This window comes from Mytilus edulis, chromosome 1, assembly GCF_963676685.1.
Source record: "Mytilus edulis chromosome 1, xbMytEdul2.2, whole genome shotgun sequence".
Classification (NCBI taxonomy): Eukaryota; Metazoa; Mollusca; class Bivalvia; order Mytilida; family Mytilidae; genus Mytilus; species Mytilus edulis.
Genome location: NC_092344.1, coordinates 97905736 through 97927757, shown reverse-complemented (window position 1 = coordinate 97927757; position 22022 = coordinate 97905736). Strand labels below are relative to the sequence as shown.

The following is a 22022-nucleotide window of genomic DNA, read 5'->3' as shown; positions in this document are numbered from 1 at the left end:
CACAAAAAAAAAACCAGACATAATAGTAAAAGTAAAATTCATAAAAAACAAATGAAAGAATGCTATAACACGTTATTAAAATGATAAACAACGTCAAAATTAATGACATTCAAACATAATTATATGTTCTATGCATTTGTGGTTTCGTGTGTATTATAGAAAGAGAATATGAGAAACTGGTAATAAAATAAATAGTACATTTCATCATATTTACCTTCAAACATGTTATGTACATTTTCAAAATAAAATCAATGTTCACCGAAAATAAGAACCGGGAAGGTGCATAAGCTATCTCAAATAGAAACTGCTTGGATCCTTTCGAAAAATAGGGCTCCAAGAATGTATATGACGAAAACATATATTAGTTCATCTTGTTTTCATATTTTATCAGTAATAAAAGAATAGTTTGCCATCATATACTGATTTATGGAGATAAGATATATATATATAAACTTTAAATTCAAGACAAATTTCCACAAAACAGACGGTATCGGAGGGTGCAAGGCACAATTGGTTTTAGTTTAAACATATTTTATTTGTTCAAATACAAATTGGATAAGACACAAGTCAAACAGACTTATGAAGTCGTCTCCATTTAACATTTATAGCAATATAATACAAAAATATATGTATGAGCATGCATGTATAGAATGGTATATCTATTTAGTATATATAAATGAAAATGACTGAATAGAAAATGACTGAATAAATAGTCAACGATAAATATTACGGGGCGATGGGTCACATAAACATGATGCAGTACACTACAAAATATAATATATAACAAGTCTAAAAGGGTACAACATCACCAAAAACACAATAAAACGAACAATATGTTAGATATTTCGGATAACAGATATCCTTCCTCGGTAATTGCACGATGACAAATGAATCATGTCAATTCAAATTAAGACTCTATCAAAATCTTGAAATTTATACAATTTAAGCGAACACTGGAGACGTTACGCACGGTATTCGGCTGTTTCATTTGACCATTTCTTGATGCATAAGTATGACAAAAACAAATCAAATCTACGCATTATTGAATAGTAACTTGTCAGAGGCGGATTTAGGGGGGGGGGGGGGGGCAGGGGGCCCGGGCCCCCCTTTTTGGGGAAAAAAATTGGTTGCTTATATAGGGAATCACTGAAGCGTGACTGGAGCGGGCCCCCTCTTAGGTCAGTCAGTGGGCCCCCTTCTGGATCCGCAACTGCTTGTCTTGATTTTTCATTTGAATCGAAATTAAATAAAACCTGATTTTAATAAATTTAATGTTGTCTCATTATATGATTAAACAATGATTTTGTGTTCATAATTTGCCGTGCAAGACGTAACAACAAGCGCCAACCATCCAAATACAAACGAAGAAAAAATACTAACTACTGAATGGATTTCGATAAAATTTGTACAGATGGGATATGATATGATCATATTTATTATGTTAAACGGTCACGATAAATATCCTGTCAGTTCGCAATCTAGCAGCCATTTTCGAAATTTCATATAGCTGTAAGATTTGAAAATTCGAGTACACAAAAATGAAAGCTAACACTTCAATATTATAATATTTTCATATAAATAATAGGAGAGGTTCGCCACCTCTACATAAAAATGTGATTTTATTGAATTTTACAAAAATGTTTTTATTTTTAACATAGCTTCTCCCATTTTATTTTTTTTTCAGTATTTTCCGTGTCTCCCGTAAATGTTACCATAGAGCCATCGTTCAAGATTTTTGAGTACGATGATAATTTAGGGTATTTAAGATTTGTGACAGACAAATGAACTATGCAAACAAATGTTATTACTGAAATGTGATTTTTTTTTAAAGATTTGGTTAAGCCTTCAAGGTTAAGGACACGCCAAATTTTTCATCAATTTCCATCAAGTTGTCCGTGTCTCCCGTAAATGTTACCACGTCCAAATTGAACGATTTTTGCACGGAACGTGAATGTAACGTTATAATATATAATTGTATTTCCCATTTACTGAAAGTGTAGCATGTTGTCTCTTTAGCATTTGACACGTTCTGTGTGATGATATTATTTTGGGGATATTTTTTTTGAATAATTATTTAAATCAACAAGAAAATTTGACTTCCAACAAAATGTTTAAGCCATTTGCTGATCGTAAAAGCGTCGGATAAATAAAAGTATCCTGCAAAAGATTAGGTATTTTTAATGCAAAAGAATTGCATTCTAAACCAAGTGACACAGAAATTAACAACTGTAGGTCACCGTACGGCCTTCAACGATGAGCAAAGCCCATACCGCATAGACAGCTCTAAAAGCATGATTCAATCATGATTTTCTTGATATGATCCAGCGATTTCCATGTGTTAATTTACATGTAAATTTTTCAAAATGTTACTCTAAATTTTCGGATGAATATATATGTAGCACAAGCTTTAAACATGCCGAAGCTTTGGTTTTTGGATTCTAGAAACATAGATGCGTCTGCTAGTACGATTGTATATGTTGTATACACTAAAAGTCATTTCCACGCATCCGACAAACAGACGCATTTGAAATTACTCATTATATTTCAAGGACTTTTTATTTTAAATAAAATCAACAATTCTAAACTGCCGTTTTCATTTTAAAATCTGAAGATGAAACTAGAATTATAGATAAAGCAAACAGAGGATAAATAGAAGCTGTTGCTGCGATTGACCTGAACAAGGATTATTTTTCATTATAATCTTCTTGAAAGACACATATTTAAGATGTTGATAATACGAATAAAAAGACCCTGATATTATATTCGCGAACTGTAGTTAGAAAACTAGTTGAAGTTGGGTTAATAACATTTATACTCTTGAAGCACAAAAAGCTTTGGTACTGGCTGTTTCCAATCGATATAAATGCCTAGTCCTAGATACTTGTGATGACGGAATTCTGAGAATCATAGATGATATATAAATGCATTTTGCAACAATTGACATGCTTGGGCAGTGACTAATATTTGAAATATACACTTTCATTTTGTTAAGAATATGATGTCAAAAATATATACTAGTAGTCAGTCATGTTAACATGTTTTTTTAAAATAAATAGTTAAACATCAAAATGCAAGCCGTTTTATAAAAAGCTGCAAAGTTTTGACGTTTGGTACAGAAGTAGGATGAAATAATTGAAAAACGTCAACTAACGTTACCATTACTAAACCGAACACCGTGCGTAACGTCTGGAACACTTTTTATATTTCCAAACACGGCGCAAAGACTACAAAGATATGCCAAAATAAAAATAGTTATTTACAATGTGAACTGGCACAACTCTAAATTCCCAAAGGTGGTGACAGTTGAGATGTTAAACAACTACGTGGAAAAACAGTCCTAATAAACAGTTTGACCGATCTAAGCTGGTATAATATTTAAAATATGACAACGGTAGAGAAATTGCAACAGCGACTGCGTATTTAAACATCCCAAAAATATAGTAATTTGATGATAAGAAAAATGAGTAATACATTTTTACTAAGGTTAAGTTATAGAAGGTGGCTGCGTATTTACACATCCCTGCCAACTGTAATTAAAACTAGTATAATTCAAAAATTCCTGAAAAGTGTAAGAGTCCAGTACGGAATATAGTATATATATATATATATATATATATATAAATATGGATAAAAAAAACGGAAAATTGAAGAAAAAAGAAAATAATAATAATACAGAAAAAAATAAAAATAATTAAAGGAATATTTAGAAAACAAAAACACAAAAAATAAAATAAAAAATAAAAAAAAACAAATAATAAAAAGGACAAACAAGGGGGAAGTATTTTACTTAGATGGTGATGTGTGTGCGATCATGGTTTGCCACCTAGACAATTTGAAATCTTTCCGAACTTTTAATAAATTCGAAGACATTTTTGAAAATGGTTTGGTTTTGCTCTAGAGAAAGAAGACAACTACCCGAGGTTAGTACTTCTATGTTAATTTTACAATCATTTGGAAGCCAGCGCAGACTTTCAAACATTTTATTTCGTATGTCTGAATATAATAGACATTTAAAAAAGAAATGATAGGAATCTTCACGATTAACACCACAGCGGCAAGAAGGGTCAGAAATAATATTGACCCTATATAGATCATAGTTTAAGGATGATGGCACAATTGGTTCGAACAGCAATCCAAAAAAAACAAAATTGGTAAACTTAACTATAATTGTGACTCAGCAGACAAAACCTTGTAAACATACATCACAGACATGCAAACTAACATCACAGTCATGCAAACAAACTTCACAGACATGCAAACACGACTGATTTGAAAATTCAAACAAAGTGACAAATAAATCTGAAAAAGACGCCTACAATAAAATGTTTTTGTAGGTGATAGTAAAGTAAAGTAAGTAAAACATAATTTCCATATAGATTTTCCAAATAAAATTTAATAGATATAGTATATACATATGTCCCAAGTATGAAATAATTTACCACTCGAAATAAAAAAAATGTCGTAATGTGGAATTATTCAAGAAACATTGTAATAATCATTTTCTTGAAAATTATATGCAAGTCAAATAATTTGTTTTCCTTTAACAAAACTTTATCAAATATTGCCATTTATTACCATTTGTATGTTTGAATAATTGAATTGTGTATATACTAGTAATATATATTGTACTTTAATGTATGAATGTTAACTGTATGCATGTATTTTGTTTGAGGGCCTCAGTGAAAATTAGACTAGTTCTAATTGAGTTACCCTCTTTAAATAAAGAATTTATTATTATTATTATTATTATTATTATATGTAATAGTATTTGATTTGACGGAACGTCTGTTTCGATGGTGTTGGGTTCGTACAGATCTATAAGCTGGACAAACAAGAACAAAATGATATTCATCTTCAATAACTCACATTTTACAGCATTCACATAAACGATTTTCTCTAGGAATATTATTATAACGACCAACTTCAATATTTAACTTTAATGTTCCACTACGTAATTTTGTTAACAGACTAACATTATTGCTATAAGAAAGATATTTTTCAATATAAAAAGTTAATTTTAATCTACAATAAAATGACAGTTTACTACATTCCTGAATAGTAGTTGACCAATTCTGCAAGTATTGATCTTTGATACGAGTTTTAATAGTATTTATACATATTGTGGTAGCATCTTGGTTTAGCCATACAGTTTAACCCAAGATCATATAATATATCTCGTATATTTGAAGCCCAGTTTACATAACCATTGATAGCATCGTCATACAAGAGTTAATACACATCATACAACTTTGGGTTTATTTGTAATAATATGTCACCAATATTTCAATATTTTTTGTTTTCTTACAATAAAAAGAGTTAAATGGCCAAGTTCGACATATAAAAAACATGTTGGTACATTTCGACCCAATTTTAACTCAAATCTACAAAATCGATTATGAATAAGTTCGATATCTTTAGCACGATGGAAACCCCATATTTTTGATGCATAGCCTAAGACGGATCCGACCACACTGTCGAAAAGAAACATCTGTTCTTCTGGAGTGATAAAGAATTGTTTGAGAGAGTTCATTAAAGGTGACATGGCTCTAGATCCTTGTTGTGCTAGACGTTTTTGAGTATGTAAAAACTTTCCGTTGTAATGTAATAATACACCAAGGTACACATATAAATTAACAACTTGCAGTTCCTTGTTATCATAGTAAAAAATAGTATCTACCGGTCTAAATCCATTTCTAAATAACCACTACTTTGGTTTTATCAGCGTTTACTTCGATATTCCATTAATTGCAGTAAAGTAAAAGTTTATCAAATAAGTGTTGCAGAACAGTCGGTGTTTTTCCAAGTAAAACGGTGTCGTCAGCAAAAAGTATTAAATATATAAGAATTCCATTCAAAGATATGACATCTTCGTTTACATCAGTGGAGATATCTTGAATAATGTCATTTATAAAAAATAAGAAAAGTAAGGGAGATAAGGGCTCGACTTGTTTTACACCAAGATGGTTATCAAAATCCTCCGATAGTACTCCACCAGACCGCACACGTAAACGCACAGATGAATAAATAGAATTTACCATTGATACGAATTTACTGCTAACTCCAGATTTGAGAAGTTTATTTATCAAAATTCTTCTGTCCACCTTCGGAAGTCTACGAAGCCACAGTATAATTTTAATTTATGGCGAAGAGTATGTGAAATAATTCCATGTAGTGTAAATATAGCTTCAACAGTAGACCGTCCTGGCTGGAATCCAAATTGGTTGTCTATTATATGATTATCGTCCTGAGACCACGATAACAAACGGTCAGTGAAAATACTAGTGAACAACTTTGACAGGATGCTTACTAATATTATAGGTCTATAATTAATCGGACTCGTAAGATCTCCACTTTTAGGAACAGGAATAACTAAACATTCAGTCCAATTTTCTGGATATACTCCGATAGCAAATATCGAGTTGAACAAAGTTTTCAAAATAGGTGCGAAAAATGAAGGACATGACGAAAACATCTCACCTACAATTTCATCGTTACCTGCACTTTTCCCGAATTTAAGTCTCTTTAGTGCTTTAATAATTTCGCCTTCAGAGATGTCTGTATCCAATAAGTCTATATTTACACCATCAAATAAGTGTTGTTTAAAAGATCTAACACTGCATCAGATAGCTCGGATGGGTTCATACCAAGAACATTTTCAAAATAACTAAACATTGCTTCGTTGTCCGCTACACACTTTGGTTTGTTTTTTGGCTTTACGGTTACCCAAAATTTCTTTTGGATTCGTTTTTGCAATACTACAAAGTTCCAGACCTTGTTTCCTCTTAAAATTGTACTGAGCTTTTCGTTTCACTTTATTATTGTAAGTCTGTTTTGTCATGATCATATATTTTTGTAATCTATATTTAGTATATATTAATTATACATGTACCTTTGTACATTTGATTAATGAAGAGTTGAATTGAAATATATTGAACCGCTTACATATTTACGTAAGAACAGAAAAAAAAATATCTTGATTTCATTAAACAATGATTAGTTGTTTTAATTTGGAATAATTGATTTTTTTTTGTCTTTTCAATGTGTTTGACACTTGGGGCCAATAACTGGAATAAACATGCCTGTTTCTTATTCTATGTTATTTCAAAATGTCACAGCCCTTGTGAAATATTTAAATGTTCAGTTTTATTTAAATGCCTTAATTGTTACCGAAACATTTCATTTATCCGCGTTTGATCACGTGATAGCGACAACCGTTTTCCCAACAAACAATAATAAAGGATTAAATATTAATTGTATGTTCGGCCATGTTTTAGTACCAGTATTTTTGAGTTAAAATGGACACAATAACGGGGGTTATCTATAGGTTGTTTCAGGTAGTTTTATCAGGTATGTGTATGGGCTAATTTGCATTTATTTTTCGAAATCTGTTTAGGTTATGATTCCCTTTATTAGAATATTACACAGGTCATAAATAGAGTACACGAAAAAAAAAGTTATCAATAATTCGAGGTTTGAATGGATGAATTTATTTGCAAAGCATTTACATGCTATGGCAAAATATATACTACATATATGACACAATAATAAACAGCAGAAAACACATATCATACAAAGTTAAGTAATAATTTGACATCGCATTGTCCATGCTGGCTTAATATAATTACATAATTTATGTACCATATGAATTCTTGTTATAATCTTCAACATGCCTCAGGGTTGACTATGAGAAAAAAAAACGTTACATAGGTGCTTGAGGTATGGTCTTTTACAATGAGCAAAACCCATACCGCATTGCAAGCTAATAAGAAAAGGCCTCGACATGACAAAATAAAAATGTAAAACATTTTAAACGAAAGTATGAACTGGTTTGTTGAGCATATTTTATTATTAAAAGTTGTTTGCTTTTGTATTTTCAGTAAACCTTGTAGAGGCCGCCAGATACTATAGATCATACTCTGGTTACTATTCCAGATACTACTCCCGTTATTATTCGTATTACAACTACTATTACTATAACTATTATTACTATGATTCTTATTATGGATACGACAGTTCTGGCTCGTAAGTATGCTGTACTGTAGTACTGTAGTGATTTAGTGTAGGTATATACTCAGTTAAGCCTTATTTATTTCGAGAATTGTACACTTGTTTCATTGAATGAATGAGTTAATTTGCAAAAAGCAAATACGTGCTATACCCACCAATCAAAACATAACTAAATTACAAATATGATATTATATTACAAACATGACATACTAGCAGAGAACAACACGTCACACATGATACAATGTAAATATTTAACTTAATGGCATTTTATATGCCACACTGCCTTCAGACAATTACGTAGTTTTATAGTCAGTGTTTTAGCAACAGCTTTTAACAATTAGTATAAATTTGGAGTTAATGCTAAAGTCTTATTACCTAATAAATTAATACGAGAATGTTATTGGATGGAAACTTTTTCACGTTTTTTCACTCATTTATTGTCCAAGCAGTTATAGCGGTGAATTTTTGTAAGGAATGGTGGCCTTTTACTTGCCTCTAGAGTCTAGACTATCATAAAATACGAAGATAGGGCCTCAGTGTTTTCATATTGAATTTTACTACCAATGTTATAATCGATGTGGGTGTATCTGATTTTATTGTTATCATAATTTTAGAGTTTACTTTTACATTAACATAAAATCATAAATATACCATCAACTAGTAAAAATATTCGAGTTCATTTCCATTTTTTTGTTTGATTTGAGCTTCTTTGTCACGTTTTTTCATATTTGTTTGCCTGATATTTAACCCTGATACACAATCCGCTACATTAAAATGTAAATATTACTTTTAAATGGAAAACTAATCCACTTTTTGTTCTGCACATGTTCATATCTAATATAGAGATTTCCAAATAGAGGACGATAATGTCGGATGATGAGAAAACTTTAAAACATTAATTTCAATAATAAATACTATCTTTAATTTTAGGGCTGGTGCGACCGCAGGGATAGTAATTGGTTGCATATTTGGTCTAGCTTTTATTGTTACTGTAACAGTATGCGTCTGCTATCGTGTAAGGAAAGGCAATAAAAAAACTACTGTAGTTATCAAACCAAAGCCAGTTAAGAAAACAGTCAACGTTGTTACAAGTACGTTTATATTTTAATTTTCATTTATATACACATTTCATTAATTTAATGACAATTTTCTAACTTTGTCAAAGACCTGACACGTGAGTCATGAACGAGTTTACTTTACGATATTTTGTTTTAGATGCAGACAAAGAAGTTTAAAGCATCGTGCCCCGTCTTGAGGAAGTCACTCAATAATATGCAGTTGTATAAACATTGATGGCGTGCATCTCATTTTTAGGTAGATTATTTGGGCCCTTCGCCTTAGCCATGGTTGACTTTGAATATTATGAATAGTTTACCTGTTAAAGTATTGCCATTTTAATTTCTACATGTGCATTATACCATCTAAATTACATACAAGCGAGACATATCTCTGTGTAAACACGGTTTGTTTTTTATATGTAAATGAAATAGAAGTATATATAAGGTTTCAAGTCCTCTTACAAAATGTCATAGCTTTTTACAAGTTTTATGTGTCATAATAACTTGATATTTTTTTTTTAGCGGCATCAAATATTGCACCACCACCACCACAGCCACAACCAAATCCCTTCCAGTATAATCCAAATATTCCTCCGCCCACATATGCATCAATGGATCCGGCCTATCCTCCACCAGCTTATAATTACGGATACAGATAATACAGATACCTGTGTTTTTATTGACAGTACAGGAACGATCGGGCATAATTTGAACAGTACTATTATGTTTAATGACTTAGTTAAAATATACGTTTATATGATTATACAGTTTTATGTTTAATGACTTAGTCAAAATATACGTTTATATGAATATACAGTATTAATATGTCTAATGACTTAGACAAAAATATTATTTATAATGTTGTTGTTTCATGCCTTTGCTCAACCCATATACACAACATGAAATCATTATTTTTTTTTTAATTCTCAATATTGATGTTTTGTATGGTTAACATTATTGCTACTTTATAAAATCAGGGGATCAACTATGTAAGGTTGAGCAGTCAATATTATTTTGTTTGCACCCATGCATTCTGTCGCACATGATAAGTTAAAATCCTGAAATGAGTTGCTATTTGTGATCATTAAGACATCTATTAAACAATTTTTCTTCATCTGAGACCATGATGTCAAGTATAAGTTCTTTCGAAGAAATAAACCCGTGATTAAATTGCTTCCTTGGAAGATGCTATGTAGCTGTCATTGATATCCGGAAATACAAGCTCTGCAAAATTCAATAGAAAATAGATACAGACGAAAATACCAAGATATGAATAGAGAGAAAAACTGTCAAAGAATACCCTAAACTGGTAAAAAAAAAAAGCTTGATAATAAACAAATAGAACAGACTGAAATCATAGATCTTAATCGTAATATGCCAATCTGTTATGAACAATAATTACTTGTTTTAAGTCTGCGCATGATCGAATCGTCATACAGTCCCGAATTTAATTATCAAATGTTATGTCTATACTCGACAAAGATCAAATATGTACACAATTTATATCTTATAATTAAAAAAAAATATGCTTATTTCAATCTGAAGATTGTCCCTTTCATGTATGATGTAATCATCGAAGTTCTACTTTACCTTTATCAATATATTGTTTTCAATGCTTATAATGCCAAGTTTTTTTTCTTTTCCGGCATTCCGTGTTAGTTCGTAGTTAATATTAATTGCAACCTGCAAAATAACCGCACTGGGGTCAAACAAGGATTTGTATTGTAAGATCTTACTATACAAATCCTTGGGTCAAAGACTATAACTCCACTATGATTCAACTTATTACATTGATGAACTGAAACCAAGATAACAAGTATTATTAACAAAGACTTCATATTATATTTTTTCTCTTTCAAAAATTAGCGGTAGTTCAACAACAAGGATTTCAGCTATACCGTTAGTTTATTTTATGATCTTTTATAGACTGAACAAACATATATCAATAATATATACCCTTTTTTTAAGAACATCAATAATTGTTTATTTGAACAAATATTTAATGTTGTTAATGCCTCAGTTCCACATATTTCATAATTATTTATGTTTATATCGTCTTTTGTAATCATCAGACACCACACATTGATGAAAGCAGCGACAGGTATTAGCATTTGTTTGGTCACGTGACAAAAACATCGATTCGTTTCTAAGGACAAGAGATTCACATTTTTAAAAATAGTATTTAATCGGATGGGTTTTTATATCTAATAAACTGTGTATGTTGTTACATTTGTTTTTTCGTGTGTCAAAATGGGAGTTATATCATTGTTAACCAATCTGATTCTTCAATTATGTCTTGCAGGTATGTTTTAATTCTTCACTTTCTCACAACCTATTCAAACCTCTGTTATTATTTGTGGAAAGTAATAATTGAGAATCAATTGAGGGTCAAAATTAATAACAAATCTTCATTTATTGACAAAATATTGTAATAATGTGTGGATAATTGCAAGAACACACCAAGTAAGTTATAATATGACAGAATATTAACTAAAAAAAACTTTGAACACAAGAAAAGGGGGGGGGGGGGTCATTTCACAAGTGCTTGTGCTTACAACTTCTTATTTGTACTGTAAATATTACAGTTATAGGAGGGATCAGTTAATTTGAAATGCATTGTAATATTTACTAACTGAATAACATAATACTGATATTGTGCACTGTAAACATACAAGTATGTTTTTTTACCTGTTGAAATGTGTGTGTACATTGTCGAGGTGATTAAACCATTGATTTATTGATAGAGAAGAAATAATTTTCGACTATATAGATTTGATTTGTGTGAAACATTCCAAGTGTTCAAAAGTTCTTTTGTATTCAAATAAAAAATAAATAAAGATCCCTCCGTATAAATTTTAAAAGCAGTGAACACAACATTATTAGTATAAACATATAGCTGCTACACTAAAAACACAAACAGTGTCTTAAGGAATATCAAATTCTGTCTCCGAATAACGTCAGAATGTAATGGTTTGTTTTTAGCTTTTTCTTTATTATACCTTGCTCTTGAAAGAAATGGGACATTGTGTTGTCCGGTATCTGGTTCTTAATCAAAACTTTGGTTTAAGGTACACCGTGTACCGTGAACTTGAAACGTAGTATGTTTGAAACTGGTATACAACAGGGGCGGATGCAGGAATTTTCGAAAGGGGGGGTGCTAACCCAGGGCACCCAGGGCAAAGGGGGGGTGCAAAACATATGTCCCGATACAAATGCATTGATCGGCAAAAATAAAGGGGGGTGCGCACCCCCGGAACCCCCCCCCCCCTGGATCCGCCACTGTACAATAAGTTTTTCGGTGTGTTGTTGAGTGCTGAGCATATTTTCTAGCTATGTATTCATTTTAAAAGGGCTCGAAAACGAATTGACAATGCGATGACACACAAAGAAAAACGGCGAAAAGAAATTCAGCGGAACATAAAACACAGCATAGAAACTCAATTTGAGTAACACCAGCCCCAAAAAGGAAAAGAGGAAAAGAGAATGGTGTTGTGGTTCTGACAATCGTTCTGTCGTCATCTGTGAAACAGATATACCGTTACTGTCAACCAACCGTCGCCCGTTAAAATTTCAGAGGGATGATTTCGACTTCCCTCCTTGTAACTCTAGGATTTCAATGATTGTTTTCTTATAAGCAGCAACACTCTATTAAAGAAATCACGATGAGAAATGCAAGCTATGAAACATGGTATCAACTGGGATAAATAAACTCAAGATATGCGTACAATTTTGGAAATTAGTATGGCGTTCATTATCACTGGACTAGTATATATTTGTTTAGGGGCCAGCTGAAGGACGCCTCCGGGTGCGGGAATTTCTCGCTACATTGAAGACCTGTTGGTGACCCTCTGCTGTTGTTTTTTATTTGGTCGGGTTGTTGTCTCTTTGACACATTCCCCATTTCCATTCTCAATTTTATCATGTTGATTAAATTTTGCTACATAGTAAATGAAAATTCACCATGGTGAAGCTGAAATCATCTTTTTTGTCGAAATGTTTTATTCTCAAATTACCTTTATTATCAATTTATAAATGTTAGTCAAGATACGAGACAGACTTTACTGTTGTGACTGTTGTGTCCTTTATTTCAAGTTCGGTTGGATAGATATGTTCAACTTAGTTACCAAACTTTGAAATATTTAATGAGAGGCCATCATCTATATGAAGCGGAACGTAAGTAATAAAGGGATAGTGCTAGCTTTTTTCATTCTTCCGAGGAAGCTTCTGTGTGAGGTATGCCTCATATGAATAAAGTAAAAAGATGACAAGAAAAGGAGTACCGTTGGTTTCCATGAGAATGCCTAGATTGTTTTTTTGAAAACACGTCTACCAAACGTAAAAATATGTTGTCAAGTAGGCAACAAAATTGGTGGCGTCACTTTATAAACATAAATTTTAAACAAATATTGCTCTGAAACTGACTTAACCTAGAGAGATAAAGGAAGATGTGGTGTGAGTGCCAATGAGACAACTCTCTATCCAAATAACAATTTATAAAAGTAAACCATCATAGGTCAAAGTACCGTGCCTTCAACACGGAGCCTTGGCTCACACCGAACAACAAGCTATAAAGGGCCTCAAAATTACTAGTGTAAAACCATTCAAACGGAAAAACCAACGGTCTAGTCTATATAAAATAAACAGCTTCGCCATGAGCACATGATACGCTCGTCGTCTTGTGTGCAATAATCAATAATTTAATTTTTGATGTAACGCGTCTTCTGATTGGCTGACGTTATTTTGTTATCAGCCCATAGACATAATTTAGTCATGTGACCGTGACGTCCTCAACGTTTTTTCATGGTTTTCTACGGTTTAAAATGGAATTTAGAATTAAATTATAAGAAATTACTGTAATATTTTTTCTTTCTATTCGAAATAACATAAAAAATGTGGTGCACACTGTTAAATAACCCGCGCATTATTCAGTGTGCACCAAATTTTTTATGTTATTTCTTCATAGACAGAATTATATAATAGTTTTTGAAAAACTGGTCATTATCGTGATATATGGACTGCCCACAGGACAGTGGTATTGACTAAGATAGTGATAATGACTGAGCCGAAGGCGAGGTCATTATCGCTGTCGCAGTCAATACCACTGTCCTACGGGCAGTCCATGTATCACGATAATGACCAGTTTTTCAAGAACTATTATGTTTATTTCATTGAGAAACCATGTTTTGGAAAATTCTCATAAATTCAAAATGCCAAAGGCAAACTCGAGTAGTTTTTCTATGGCAAAGAGTGAAGACCAGTTGTAGTAATACTGCCATTCATTTTAGTGCAATTATTCAGTATATAAATACTTAATCAAGTTCTCTTTAATTTTATAATTAACAAAAACATATGATAAACAATCCACCAACTTAAATATAATATTAAAAATAGGAACATGTTTTATAAAAGGAACATCTCTCTAAACAGAGAAACCACGCCCCACCGGTCATTAACAGAGACACCACGCCCCAACGGTCATTATCAGACGGAAACCACGCCCCAACGGAAATTATCAGACGGTAACCACGCCCCACCGGTCATTATCGTGTGAAAGTTCGTTAACGACCGGTTTTCTGGTCCGTTTTGTTCTGTTAATGACCGATAGAATTTATTACTGAAGATTCATGAATGTCATGTGACCCCTTTTTATCCAATAAGAGAATCTTATTCTCAACCGATATGAAATAAAAAAATATTACAGTCATTCCTTAAATAAATAGTTATTGAGATACAGCGTGACATGTGAAAAAAACAAATATTTCTAAAATAAAAATTTTAAACATCACCAAAAAGTATACAGATCTTAAGATAAATATAACGAAGAAGTGAGTGAAGTTTTAAGCAAAAATCCTAAATTATTTCTTAGATACAGTGTGACATGTGAAAACCCCACCCCCTTTTTTTTTAACAAAAAACTCAATATTTCTAAAATAAAATTTTTAATCAAAACCAAAAAGTATACTGATATTTAGATTAATATAGCTAATAAGTGTGTAAGGTTTTAAGCAATAATCATAAATCGTTTTTGAGATATGGCGCGACATGTAAAAACTCGAGCCCTCTTTTTTACAAAATACTCAATAACTCAAAAAGAAATTTTTGAATCATCACCAAAAATTATACAGATCTTTAGATTAATATAACTAAGAAATGTGTAAAGTATTAAGCAATTATCATAAATCGTTTCAGAGATACAGCGCGACATGTGAAAAAAACACACACATGTTTTAGTTACAAAGTCCCGTAACTCAACAAGTTTTAATCTTATTTTCGCCAAAACGTATACAGATCGTTTGACTATTATAAGAAACAACTGTATTAAGTTTCATGAACTTTGAACGAGTCGTTCGTAAGTTACGGTACGACATGTTAACGCCGGACAGACGGACAGACGGCCGGACGGACAGACAGACGGACAAACGGAAGCCGGACATTTGTATACCATAATACGTCCCGTCAAAATTTTGACGGGCGTATAAAAACGAGAAATCGGAAAACACGTATAAATTACATAAACAAACGACAACTACTGTACATCAGATTCCTGACTTAGGACAGGTGCAAACATTTGCAGCGGGTTAAAACGTTTTAATGGTACCTTCTCCCTTTTTCTGAAACAGTAGTATAACATCACAACATAGAAAAACACACGATAAATTTCAATTGGAAGGCTTAATTCAATCAAAAAACGTAAATGTAAAGTGGAATAAATAAACTTAATAAGTTATTAAAGAAATCTGCTAGGGTTATAGTAGAAGCTGACATTATGACATCATCCAGTTTATTGTTTAATAGTTTACGCTGGTTAAATGTGGAAAAACGCATTCAATACCAAAAGGCAATACTTGTATTTAAATCATTAAATGGTATGGTTCCTATCTATTTACAAGAAAATTTTCATTTTACTGATAATCAAAATTATAACTTACGTTCAGCTGATGAAAAACTATTAAATCTTCCAAAACCAAAAACAAATTTGTTAAAGAAAACATTTACATATTCAGGTTCTCAAATATGGAACAGTTTACCAAATGAAATAAAAATGAGTAATACACTTGTATCTTTTAAAACAAAATGTTACAAATTTTTCATCAATTGTGCAAATTAATATGCTTTTTTCATTATTATTTAAATACAATTGTATATTGTGTATAATATAACTTTATAATACTCTATGTACTTATAAATATGTTATTATTATTTTGAGGACTCTCAGGAAGATTAGGTTTTTTTTGACAACATAATAATCATGTATTCAAAGACCATTCAGTTTATTTAGTTCCAATATGTTTTAACGACCTTGCATTCTCATTCCATTCTGAAAAGTATCTTCGTCATTTGTTCTCGCGTTTAGCCCATTGCTGAGCAAAATCCTCGAATGAATCCATTAATAAGGTAGTGTTTCCAATTGATGGATTTAGATTCACGATATTTCGAGTCTTTGGATGACACATTTTGCCGAGAAGTGTTATCGACAATGTTCAGGTCACCAGTAATAACGAAGCCAGCAGGGTAATAAATAAATGGGAAACTTGCACACGTGCATTTAGGAGGTTTAGACTTGAAGTCGTTAATATTGATATCTTGCAACACGTTTTTTTAAACGCAATGGGTTCTTTTTTTTTTTTTTTTTTTAGATCTAAGCACAAACAGATTGTATATATATAAGAAATTACTAATGATAACATAAAGTATGTTCAGTCGAATATTAAGCTAATTCAAACTGTACGAATATTTTATTATTAAATCGCATAATATTTAATATGATATGGTCTTCGTGTTTTATTTCATATTCTTTAATTTCGAAATATTATATTTAAATGGTGGGGTAAAACCAAAATCGCAGGATGGAAACACCACTATTATTTTTATGATTAGATATGATTTTTATTTCAGTAGACCTAGCTGAGTGTGCTCGCTACTACCGGTCCTACTCGAGATATTATTCCAATTATTACTATTACTACTATTATTACAATAGTTACTACTACTACGATAGTTACTATGGATACAGTAGCTCTGGCTCGTAAGTCCTTAAAACAAGTATTTGGTGTAAATTGTTAACAACATCTTCATAAACACTATATATTTGAGGCTGTAAGACTTCTCCGAGACGTCTTTTACATAAATTGTGTTTGTGATACCTTACGTTATGATTTATTGGCATCACAAATACATGTATAATTATTTATAAAAAGAAACGTCCTTAATAGGACAATGACCTATCAATTCGTAAGATCAATAGACGAGGATATAAAAGGGTATCAACTTTACTAAATACTATTTCTAGGCATATCAATAAATACTAAAATACTATATATAGCCGATAGCCCAGCAATACTGGTGGACCCCATATTTTATTAATATAAATATAATAGATATATATATATATACACAATATACATGAAGCATAAGTATCAATGCACTATAAATAAACTTTCATAAGGAATTCTTTAGAAAAAACGAGTAAATAGTGTTCAAAAATATGGGCTCTGTCATAAACGATCCCGCCGGCCAGGAAAAACCAACAAAAACGAGTTACCTCGGTTCAAACTCCATTTAAACTGCAGTCAAAAGACTACATTTTAAATAAAGTGGAAAATTTTGGAAACCTGTGTCCAAACCCAAATGCTCGGAAGACCGTCTCGAGAGGTACACTTGGACTGTGTATAACTGAATAAATATACTATATGGAATACATAATAAATCAAGTAACTATATAAATCCCTACTAAATACAAATTAGAATAACAATTCAATTGAAAATGAAATTTATTTCACTGTTGTCCAGTCTGATGCTTGGCTAGAAGTGACCAACAAGGGAAAATATTCCCGCTAAATATCAGTATCACGTGATACATGTATGTATATACGTGTACATAAGAAGTACCCGTATCAATAGTATTCACTAGTACCGTTATTACAATAATTTCCCACTATACTATCGAACCGTTGGAAATTATAATAATCATAAGGCCTTCATTAATGAGTAAACACAATCTATAAATTACAGTTTTGTATCATTTTCACTTTTCATATATATTGCAGAAGACCGACAGCAAAAATCATTTATATCATTTCTGATAGGTGAATATAACTAACGGCTGCAAACATTAATAAGACTTAGCTTTAGTATTTGCATCTGAAATGCCAAAACATATGGCTTTTTCATACCTCATTTCTGTTCCAACTCAACTCTTTGTTTTCCTTAGTAGGAGTCCTCTATTTTAAAATTAGATTTTTCCATGTGCTTCAGATATAATTTGTAAATTATATCACTTACTAGTACCTTCAACTTTTCTGCTCTTTTACAAGTTGAAGGAATATATATTCCGTATTGTATCGAATTTTCCTGTTCTTATCACAGGCACTTGTCTCAGAAAAAATTCCTATACCTAAATATAACACAGTGTTATATCAAACTATGTAGGATTTTTTCTGAGACAAGTGCCTGAGGTTCTTATGTCGATAGAAACATCTAATGATATATTATTTACAGTATGAAATCATAACAAAAAAAGGCAGTTTATGGTAATATGTAATCATGATTCTTTTTTTCAGAACCGCTACCATTGTCGGAGCTGTTATTGGATCACTAGTTGGTATAGCATTTATTATTATTGTTATAATTGTATGCTATAGAATTCGACTTTCCAAGGCCAAGAAAACTGTTGTCTTAAAAAGAACACAACCAAAGCACACCGTTACGCATACTACAAGTAAGCTCATACATTTTAATTAATTTATTTGTTGACTTGCTCGTTATTCGCTGGTTAAATTAAGATAAATTGCTGCAAAATACGATGAATAAAAGATGTTTTTCAACTTCAGTATTAATCAAAATGTATTTAAAAAAAATCTGTATACAAGTCCGAAGAATGAGACCCTAACGCAGTATCAAAATGTTACAGACAACGAATTCACAATTACTTTATTCTATAGACGGATCAAATATTTGAAACGAAGGTAGATTAAACAACACTCTGACACAATGAACTACCATTATTCTGTTTTTATTTTTAAATTTTAGACCATTAAATGAAATCAAGAGTAAAACACTGAATACCTTAATTAGGGAATTTGTCCGATTTTATGGACTTCCCCTTTTTTAATTCACAATGCAGTTCGGTATATTTAATTGTCATGATTTTTGTATAGTTATTTGTAAAAGTAAATTTTAAAAATAAAATTAAGAACGTGTACGGGTAAATGTTAGGCTTTCTTATATGGGCGGGTGGATGTAAGGCCTTCTTACGTGTGCGGGTGGATGTTGGGTTTTTTTACATGGGCGGGTGGATGTAAGGCTTCCTTACATGGGCGGGTGGATGTTAGGCTTTCTTACGAGGCGTGTGGAAGTTATGCTTTCTTTAATATATGGGCGGGTGGAGTTAGGCTTTCTAACATGTGTGGGTGGATGTTAGGCTTTCTTACATGGTCGAGTGGATGTTAGGCTTTCTGAACGTTTAACGATTGTGCAGGTGATCTTGTTGCGGGGCATCTGTTTTGTTAATCAAATCAAATCAACATCACTATCATAATCTTGAGTGGAAGTATATTGATACAACATGCGCAATGGCGAACCCATGGCATCGGTTTTGCTACTTGTTTGGAGAAATCCAGATGCCAATATTGCTATACTTACGTAAACCGTTCGCTCAGATTTATATGGGTAATATGTATTCAGTAAATATATCAGCGCTCTACTGTAGAAGAAAGTTTTACATGATTGTGTTTTTTCTTTTAGCGTTCGCCAACTTACCTCAGGTAGCACCACACCAGTACCCAACACCACCACAACATCAACAAATACCTCCACAGCCAAATCCCTTCCAGTACAGACCAAATCTTCCTCCACCAACCTACGCATCACAAGATCCAGCATATCCTCCACCAGCTTATAATTATGGATACCAATGAACAGAATCTCGTTTATTTAAGAAATTGTGCAATCAAATCACTATGTGATAGCAAACACTAGGCATTATAGACTACAGATTATTGTTTATCCTTTTTGTAGAACTGACATCAGTAATGCCAAATTTGAATGTTATTTACATTTTTATACATAAATGGAATAAATGTCAAATGTTTAAGCTTGTTTTTCAGCAGATGTTGAAACTTCTGTTTGCATCAGATTTAAAAAAAAATAAAAACCTTTCTTATTTGAGTGAACCAAGTTGAGTGCCAAGTTGAGTGAACCTACTTGTCAGTTGAACTTAAAATTATTTCAGTTGGAGGATATACATACATGGGAAATTGAAAAATCGTCTAAAAGAAATAATCCACAATGCTTTTCAACATTTAAATGTAAATATACGTTATAAATTTTATACTTTGTGATACCATACTGCATATTGTGTTATAAGTAAATAAAAATAGTAAATAAGTATTCACAGAGGAACAAGTGATCAGTATGCTGGAGTTTCTTATTGGCAACATATCTGTTGAATTTGGGGTAGGCTTTTTCAATAAATTGTCGGAATTCCTATGGGGAAAAACTGTGCTTTCCGACTTCTTATTTTCATACGACCGGAGTACCTTCAAACACTTGTCTAAACTGAACAAGAATATCAAAGAAGCCAGATCATTAAATTTCAAGTGCAGATATATTGATGATGTTCTTTCCTTAAACAATCAAAACTGTTTTGATTGGATTCCATTAATATATCCTCCAGAACTAGAAATTAAAGAAACAACATGCACGACTTCCTCTACCTCATTTTTACACTTTTACCTCGAATTTGACATGGCGGTCATCTCAAAACCCAGAATCTACGACAAACGATACAATTTTAATTTTTAAATTGTTAATTTCTCCAACCTTAGTAGCAATATACCATCATCACCTGCATATGGAATATACATCTTCCCCCAAATTCATTCGGTATAAAAGACGGCTTGCAGCTGCTACTCAAACTTTGTAAAACGTCAGCAGTATCCGAGCAGAATATTTTATGAACTAGGGGTATGTCAAAGAACGCCTGTCCTTTTTAAAAAAAAAAATCAAAAGATACCAAGATCTGAATAATAAATATTACGTATCAACTTAACAAACAATACACGATGACCTAGAAGTATAGATACTAGGTATTGACGGTTATTATCCTCTCAACAATGTGATATAGTATTCTTTTATTTGTCTTTGTAAATTATTACTTCTGCTGTTTGGCATATTTTTGTGGTATCTATTTGACCTATAATATTCATCCCGTCATTGTGTTACTGTTTATTTACGGTAAATTTGTGTATTCTTATCTTTCGTTTTCGCTTATTTGCTTTGTCTGTATGCCTTTTTGATTTTCTTTGTGGATATATATTTTTTTATAGTGGTTAAGATTATAAAACAATGTCGACTGCTGTGACCATATTTTTGACATTTATACTTATTTTGTCTGTTTTTTTTTTTGTTCACACATTGTTGTAGGGACAGTCTATATCACCTAGTATCGAAATCCCTGATAGTTGTCAATATAATGGATTTTTTTACGCCTGACATGCAAGTGAGAGGTTTAGCTAGCTATAAAACCATCTTCAATTCACCATTTTCTACATAAGAAAACGAATTTACCAAATCAGGAACATGACAGTTGTTATCTATTCGTTTGATGTGTTTGAGCTTTTTATTTTCCCACTTCCTTGGGATCTTTCCGTTTAGAATTTCCCTCGGAGTTCGTCATTTTTGTATCCTTCATGAAAGTATGTTCTAATATTGATATTGTCATTAGCAAATTAAAACATAACTAAATTTCATTATCTTTTGAGGCGAGATGTATAGAGACACAGACACGTTAACTTTTATTTCTATAGAAGTCGCTCTTCACTATACTACTACCTGTCGATACATTTATTTTTGGCATTGCACAAGTCATGTCTTCTTTGACTATTAATGACGTTAAAATACTAAATCCCTGTGATGTGCTTTAGTCGATTTTAGTCTCTGATGCATGATTTTTTTATT

At 31.9% G+C, this 22022-nt stretch overlaps 1 protein-coding gene across 1 annotated transcript; it reads left to right on the top strand.

The window, feature by feature from the left end:
• The first annotated feature begins 7201 nt into the window (after positions 1–7201).
• On the top strand, positions 7202–11292 carry LOC139496464 (uncharacterized). The gene is made up of 4 exons (XM_071285088.1): positions 7202–7347; positions 7878–8022; positions 8938–9098; positions 9588–11292. The coding sequence occupies exons 1-4, from the start codon at positions 7296–7298 to the stop codon at positions 9722–9724; spliced, it is 495 nt and encodes a 164-aa protein (XP_071141189.1). The 5' UTR covers positions 7202–7295; the 3' UTR covers positions 9725–11292.
• The last annotated feature ends 10730 nt before the right edge of the window (positions 11293–22022 follow it).

What these genes read in the sequence shown, in the direction of transcription:
- LOC139496464 (XM_071285088.1), top strand. Translation starts at nt 7,296, where the DNA reads ATGGACACAATAACGGGGGTTATCTATAGGTTGTTTCAGGTAGTTTTA. An exon ending in GTTTCAGGTAGTTTTATCAG is followed by an intron (nt 7,348 to 7,877) that starts GTATGTGTATGG and finishes TTGTATTTTCAG; the next exon opens with TAAACCTTGTAGAGGCCGCC. An exon ending in GGATACGACAGTTCTGGCTC is followed by an intron (nt 8,023 to 8,937) that starts GTAAGTATGCTG and finishes CTTTAATTTTAG; the next exon opens with GGCTGGTGCGACCGCAGGGA.